Source organism: Juglans regia, chromosome 11 (genome assembly GCF_001411555.2).
Source record: "Juglans regia cultivar Chandler chromosome 11, Walnut 2.0, whole genome shotgun sequence".
NCBI classification, from domain to species: Eukaryota; Viridiplantae; Streptophyta; class Magnoliopsida; order Fagales; family Juglandaceae; genus Juglans; species Juglans regia.
Genome location: NC_049911.1, coordinates 14,303,121 through 14,311,149, shown reverse-complemented (window position 1 = coordinate 14,311,149; position 8,029 = coordinate 14,303,121). Strand labels below are relative to the sequence as shown.

The following is an 8,029-nucleotide window of genomic DNA, read 5'->3' as shown; positions in this document are numbered from 1 at the left end:
TAGGCCCAGACCTATTTGCTCTCAACCCATGAGACCCGCATATACATAGTACTTGAGTTATGCTACTTATCATTCTCATGTATTGCATATCATATTTAAAAAAAAAAATAGTATATGCGGATTTTTTTTTTTTTAATTTATTAAATTTTTCTACTTATTATTTATATACCGCATAAAGAAAAAATAAAATAAAATAAAATGAATGTGATATGTTTGAATGAAGAGTAAGATTTTTCCTCTCCAAAGAAAAAGACTTTTATGTATGGTGAAAAGGTTTATGAAGTTGACGGCTAGGATCAGCCCACGCGTCAGACTTACGCCTAGACGAAGACAGCGTGCGTGGTCAGCACGACGACTCCCAGGTGTGTGCTACGCATCGTGTGAACTGAGCCGTCTCAAATCGGCAGAGCTTCCCCAAGGGTTTTAGGAGGTTTTAAGCAAAGCAGCCATGGGGAGCGCTCTCTCTTCCACCACAACAAGTTCAAGAGATACTCCCAGCACATACTCGTCTTCTAAATCGGAGAGTCCGACCGATTTTCAGACCTCAGATCCCCCAAATCCCGCGTCCACTTTGATTCTAAAACCCTAGACCCCAAATCCAAGATTCCTGAAACCGACAGCCAGGAAAACTCGGTATCAACCAAGCCCGTGGATTCCTCAATAGGAGGCAGTGGGGCCACCCGAGAACGTTTGGACCAGTCGGAGATGGAGGTCTCTGGGAATGCGGACGAGGGGGAAGAAGAAGGAGAGGATGGAGAGTGCGGGTTTTGCTTGTTTATGAAGGCGGGTGGGTGCAAGGAGAGCTTTATAGCGTGGGAGCAGTGCATTGAGGAGGCTGAGAAGACGAAGGGGGACATTGTGGAGAAGTGCTCGGATGTCACTGGGGCGTTGAAGATGTGTATGGAGGCTCACGCGGACTACTACGAGCCGATACTCCGGGCCGAGAAGATGGTCGAGGAGCAGGCGGTTAAGGAATTGGAAATGGAGAAGGAGAAGAAGAAGGAGAAGGAAGCTTCTACCGAGGGTTCATACCAATACGTGGTTTCGGATTCGAAGGTTTCCGAGCGGGGAGGGGCTTCTCAGTGACAATTGAGACGATAAGTGTTTTTTTTTTTTTTTTTTCTAAATTATATTTTACTAGGAATCAAAATAGCTCTAATTTGCTGGTATGACTGGCGATAAAACAGAATATTTTTGGAGTTTTCTCTTCTCTTCTCTTCTCTGTTTTTTTTGTTTGGAAAATTAAATTTTGAATATAAGGAGGCCGGTTTAGAGGCAATGAAGGAATTGTTATGAATGGAGGCATGTTAGCTTATATCTGTTTTGACGTCAGAATAAGTGGATAATGATTTTTTACTTAAACCAACTGTTCGACGATTACATTCTCTCTTGCAGTCTCATATTCTTCAGCTTACTTTTATTATTGTTTTTTTGTTCAGTGAGTATTTCCTTTCTACTTTTTTTGTGATTTCCTTCGGATTATCGGATTATCGAAAGGAGCTTTTTGAAATGGCGGTTTTTTCTTGGAATAGGTTAGTTGCTGCGTTGTGGCAATTCACTTCCCGTAGCTACGTTCTCTCTTGGCGCTTTTATGATGTTCTTCTGTCTCGTCTGACTTTTCGTTTATGTGAATTGGCATAATGCTGTGCAATTGTTTTTGATTGAATTTTAGATGTGCTCTTGGTCTAGATTAGTGTGGCCGTGCGGTATCCTACTACTTTCAGTGGGGTGTGGCTTCATCCTATCTATTAGTGGAGCCTTTATTTCAATGAACTGGTTTGGAACCTTTCTGGATCCTTCCTTTTCAGTAAGTGGTCTGGGTTCATAGTACTGGTTCAGTACTATTTTCTTGCTGAAAGCTGGTAGACCTTTATTAATAATAGGATAAGAGCAATATCTTTCTTACTGCAAATATGCATTTTATGTGGCCTTCTCTCCTTAAAAGTTCATATTTTGGCATGTTTATATCCTCACACTGAACTTATTATCAAAAGTCTCTGGTTACTTTATGAGTTTGAGTGAAATTTTCAGGTTCCATCTGTTATAGCGGGGGTTGTTTTCACTAAAGTAGTGCTACAATATTTCCCATTAATTTACTCTTGATTTAAAGTTTGGTAAATTGATTTTCTGTCACTTCTTACATTTTGGGTTACTGATGGTGCTCAAGGTACGGATCTAGATTCTTATCGATATGATTGCAGCTATAAGTTGGGGTTTTCTGTATGTCCTGAATATTTCACGTTGCATGAGTCTGTTTCCCTTTTCCCTGCTTCCATTTATTCTTCTTTAAGGTTGAAAGTAAAGAAAATTTACCTTGAATATTTAAGAACATGATTTGTGTTTCTTTCGTATACTCCCTGTGTACATGCGCTTCGTCTGTTTCATTCATATTAATAAAACTCTCTCTTACCTCAAAAAAAAGAAAAAAAGAACATGATGTATAAAAGGGATTCTGTACTGCAACATGATGTGCAAAAGGAATTCTCCACCGCTTAGACTGAAAGTGGGGTATTTTTCATGTATTAACAATTGGAAGTGGGGTATTTTTCTTGCTATCAGCGAAGGTCTAAGTCGCATAGCTAATTAGACTATGTCTGATTGCTTCCGTTTTCTTTGCAAGGGTTCTAATGTTGTTATGTATTATTAAAAGATATTATCCCCTTAAATTTGAGTTGATTCATTTGGATATCGCAATGATATAAAAAGTGTTTGTGGTAATGGTCTGGACTGTTAGGCTAATGTGCTTTTTTGGAAAGTCTGAGACTTTGGGGATTCTCAGTTTCAAGAGTGATTTGTCAAGGCCTGCCTTTATGTTACGCCCAAATAGAAAGCCCGAACCACATTGCCTATATTTCAAAAGGACTAGTAATTGATACAATTGGAGCTTATTAGAACTCTATAAAGAGCAAGAACTTCTTTTTTCCAAGTAATGTGGGATCTCATATATCACCTACCCTTATCCTTATCATATGAGATATCACATTTAATGATTTATCTGTGTTTCAAACTTTTTATAAATTAGCTATTGTCATGTTTAAATGTTATAAATTGATTGGAATGCAACCAGAATATCAACAACATACCTTCATATATGATATGAAAGATTGTAACCAAAGTTTTGCTTGACCAACTATTAGAGGCCGGCTATATGGTCAAGAAAGAGTTTCCTTTTAGAACCTCAAAGAAAAGTTCTTGTTTGATCTCTCAGTCGAATAAAATGCAGTGTTACCTTTGGTGTGAGCAACCTTCAATCTTGAGACGAATGGTTCTTTATTACTTTTGGTGAATGCATTGCATGAGAGTCTGAAATAATGTCTTTACCTTTAGCTGATTAATTCAGTTTCTGGCATGTATGTGGCAGTTTAGGGGCTCAGAAGTGAATGCAAATTTGAAGGTTTATAGTGGTAGGATTAGCAGGCTTACAACTGGATAACATCAAGCAAAAAAACAAAAAAAAAAATCGAAGAGAAATTAAAATAATTTGATTTTCTCTCTCTGTTTTCACCGTGCTAGTTCCGTCCTTAATTCCTACTCATCCCTGTCTTCGTTGTCATCATAGTTGAAGGGTAGGGGAACAGACTTGAATGCACGGTACTTGCCAACATTGTTCAAATGCTCATTCTCCAACCTCTGATGTAAATCACAAGAAATTGAATACATTAAATTTGTGCAAATTCTTAACATTCAAATTCTTAATAAGTTTATATAAACATGTTAGAAATTTTACCCCAAAATGACTAACAATCTTGGTTACCTGAAGAAATTCCAAATCCCACGACGAATGATTTCTAGGCAGGCTATAATGGTGATTAAAGATTCTCTATGTAAGAAAGACACCTTGAAACCCAAAACAGTTTGCAACCAAGCAAACCTGAGGACGGCATTCAACACCTGCATGCATATATTACCATGAAATTACAAAAAGATGGTTTAGTGTCAGATTTTGATGAAAAACTCTCCAGTTGAAGTCGTTTACTCACCATGGCTCCAAAATATGCACTTTTGTGAGGGATTAGAAGCTTGTCTCTCAGCCATCGGTTCTTAGATTTCCGTTGGGATTAGAAGCTTGTCTCTCAGCCATCGGTGTCTTAGATTTCCGTTGCAGGAGTCCCCAGTCCAAGACAAGGTCCCAATATGTACTGACAACTGCTGCAATGGCTGAGAAAATCCATGCTAGCGTCCTCCAACCCAATCCCTTGTCGGGCTTGTAAGCTGTTCTCATTGTAATAGCCACAATTGTCAGAAAATATTTCAGCGCGTTGTATCCTTGCATAGCATCTTTCTCTTCAAATAAGCGACGGAGGCACTGAAAAAGAATATGAGGGAATAAGTCCTTGCAACAATAATCATTATGAGTTGTGGCAAAAGAAGAAATTGAGCTTTAAAATATCACTTGTTTTAAAAGCGTCTCTCGTGCATGCCGAAAGGCACGCGGACCCATCTATATTTTTAATCGAAAGTGGAGTAGATTAGTCGATGTTGGAATTCAAGACTATTGTTTGAATCAACAGTTTAAATTATTCTCTAAAAGTGAGTTGGCAACCTGCAGGAGTCGAGACAAGTACGGAATCACTGCAACAATGAAGTAGAAAGTGTTGAATACGTCACTCTTTTTGCAAGTGTTTTGTCTCTGCTTGTAGTCTCCCCAACCGTAGTAGCATATGTAGAACTCCAAACTTCTCAAGGCTTGCACTTGGCTAGTAAACTGATCCGCCAAGAAGAAATCTGGGAGCGTGACCTGTCATATAAAGAAATTCACAAATGTTTATTAATTATTACAAACACCCACCTCAGTTCAATTTCATTAATCTCTTGCATCATGAACGATCACAATACCTTGTACAAAGGAGCACAGATACAGTGAAAGAGACATGTGAGGAAGAAGAAACGACATGAACGGTACAGTATGTTGAATGGAAAGAATAATATGATAACTACAAGCTGCAGATCAGAAAGAGAGGATAAAGTTCAGTACTGTATATATATTCAGAATTAGATGGGAAAAAAGTAGGTAAAGTACTTCTACATATACGAACTTACAAGAACCAAGCTGAGAGGCAAAAGTTCTGTCAATGCTTTGTAATCATTCGTTTTTGGGTCCCTTTCCATGTCAAGGTTTAAGAGAACACTAGCCAGTGCTAGTGCTGCAAGACCAAAGCTGAGGAGGAGAACTTGTTGGTAGCCCAACTCGATTCCTTGCTTGAAGCCGAATATGAAGGAATAGTTGACTCGGTACCGCCTCTAGAAGTATATGTTGGCAGCATACATTAACATGTGCAAAACTATGAAGCCAAACAAACAGTGAGCGAGGAAGGACGGAAGTTTAACATTGGAAAACTATAGAAAGTTTTAAATTTCCTCTTTCTTGGATTAAAAGCATATTCATCTGAATCTTTTGTTTTTAAAAAGCTTAAAGGTGCTCACAACGAATCCTATATATATAGGCCAGCACAAAACTTGCCTAGTCAAATGACTCATTTCCTAATCCATTTTAATCTCTTAACACATGTTCTACTTATCAATCAAAAATATCTTATCAATGGGAAGTTTGGTTCACATGTGAAGAAGTAAATAATTAATATCATGCATATTTCCATCTACTTAAATTTTTGGAATAATTAGTATTATAGACGCTTGAATTCAACATGGAAGAAGAAGGATTATACAGTTCTTAAAAAATCAGTTGAGTGGAGATGTAATCCTAGAGAGAAATGAAAGTTACCTGTACAGGGGAAACATGTTCTCCATATATTCGGTCGCCCCTTTATTATTCATGAGATTACGAGCGCGTATAATTAAAATAAGAGCTAATATCAGAGCTGCCGTGCAGCCAGCAAAAAAACCTGAAAAGTTTTCCAATGAGCAGATCCAAAGGGAAAGAAATAGACATTAGATTTATCCCCATAATTTCTTCGCTGTTAAGAAGTTTAATTCATACTAGATCAAAGACCTTACCCATGGAAAATGTAGTCCTATGTCTTTCTCTCTTTGACGTGGGTCTTAAGATGTTCATGCCTTTAGTGCGGTTAGAGTTGGAGAAATACTTGATGAATGCAGCTTCAGTCCTTTCCATAAGCTTGGTAACCTACAATGGCAAGTGGCTTATATATATATATCAAAATAGAAGGAAATAGCAGTACTGGACAAAGCAAGTAGCAATCCTCTCGTATGTAAAGTCTTGCTGCGTTTGGGTGTTGAGGTGATCTCAAATGATCTGAATTGATCTGTGAATAGTAATATTTTGTAGGTTTCATTTAGATATATTTAAATATATGAAGTAGATTGAAATATGTGTTTAAATATATAAAGTATGTTGAGATATCTTTAACGAGAAGTTAAAAAAGTTGTGAATCCTATTAATAATTAGTTTGAGATGAGTTTGACACCCAAACATAGCCTTAGGTCTGATTCGTTTGAGGTGGAATGATCCTTCTCTACTTTCATGTACTTTGCCTAGGAATATAGAAATCTCACCTCATCAGAGCTTCCGAGGAAGGAGTTATCCACCATCTTCATGTAGGATTTTGATGCATCCCTTGAAGTAATCTGCAATGTTAAGGTATAAATACAAGGACCAAAATATCAATGTTTAACTCTTAGAAAAAGAGAGTACTCTCAAGTGGGGAATAATATTCTTCTCTCTTTTCTCTCTAGAGAAGAGGTGCGAAGGGTGTGCGAGTGGCACGTAAGGACGGTTATAACAAACTTGGGCTTTGGGGGGACAACGAAGAGAGATTTTTGAGTGGAAACAGAGACAAAAGGGAAAGGACAGTGGTGGTGCACGGAGGTGGTTATGGAGGTAGAAATTTTTTCTCGGGTTGTTTAAGAGGTTTTGAGAGAAAAATTTTTGTACGGTGTCTCGCATGGAGGGTTTGGAGGAGAAATGGAAGGGTTTTAGGTTGAGGGAGGAAGAGCAGGTCGACATTGAACTTGAGGCGGACCCATCGGCAGAGCTGGTGAGAAAAGAACAGAGAAGTTTGCTCGGGAAGCTGTGTTCCTTAAGATCAATCAGCAAAGAGGTGCTTGGTTTGACATTTGCAAAAGTTTGGCGAATCAGTAAGGCTGCGAAGTTTACTGAGGTAAGATCGAATGTTTTTGCCATTATTTTTGAAACAATAGATGATAAAATGAGAGTGTGGTCTGGAAGGCCTTGGTTGTTTGACAATCAGGTGCTGGTTCTTAAAGAGTTTGAGGGCTACACCCCTCTTCATAGGATAAATTTTAATACAGAGAGTTTTTGGTTGCGTATCCATGAGTTGCCCCTTTCTTGTATGACAAAAACCATAGCTGAACAAATAGGAGGTTCGGTGGGGGAGGTGGAGGATGTAGAAGTTCAGGAAGATGGGAGTGGGTGGGGAAGTTTTCTTAGAGTCCAGGTTCATCTGAACTTGACCAAGCCTCTAGCTAGAGGGAGAATTGTGAAATTGAAAGGTTGTAGTCTCTGGGTTCCTTTTACTTACGTGAAGATGCCAAGGATATGTTTTTCATGTGGTAGCATAGTGCATGGAGAGGAGGGTTGCAGTAGTGATAGGATTAGTTGGGAGGGGTCTGAAGAACAGTATGGTTCTTGGATGAGGGCAAAACAGATGCAAAAACCAAAGGCTAATAATGGTGGTACGTGGAGGAAAGAGGAGGGTGATAATGGGGGAAGGAAGGAAGAGAAGAAAAATCAAAATGAAGAGGAGAATAGTGACAATGAAGGTAATCTTGAGAGAAATGTCTTAGCAGAAAAAATGGGAGAGGTGAATAATAGGGAGAGTGGGATGATGGTGGAGAGTAGAGGGAAGGAGGTGAGGAAGGAAAATAGGAAGGATGAAGGGGTAAAATATAAAAAAGTGGAGGGAAGAGGGCTGGGAAGATCACTTTCAGAGGAGGGGCAGGTGTGTGAGATGAGGGTAGAAGTTAATATTGAGAAGAAGGGGATGGAGAGTGATAAAAAGGAAGGGATGAGGGTGGAACCGACAAAAAAGAGAGGGGAGTGGAAAAGAAAGGCTAGAGCAAAAGGAAAACAGACGGAGTCTCATTCCCA

The 8,029-nt window shown here is 38.9% G+C and overlaps 1 protein-coding gene and 1 pseudogene across 1 annotated transcript; one reads left to right on the top strand and one right to left on the bottom strand.

Annotated features, from left to right (window-relative positions):
• The first annotated feature begins 555 nt into the window (after positions 1–555).
• LOC108979131 lies at positions 556–1,279 on the top strand. The gene has a single exon (XM_018949724.2). The coding sequence runs from the start codon at positions 706–708 to the stop codon at positions 1,084–1,086; it is 381 nt and encodes a 126-aa protein (XP_018805269.2). The 5' UTR covers positions 556–705; the 3' UTR covers positions 1,087–1,279.
• A 2,249-nt stretch (positions 1,280–3,528) lies between these two features.
• Positions 3,529–6,865, bottom strand: LOC108979132 (annotated as a pseudogene).
• Between the last annotated feature and the right edge of the window lie 1,164 nt (positions 6,866–8,029).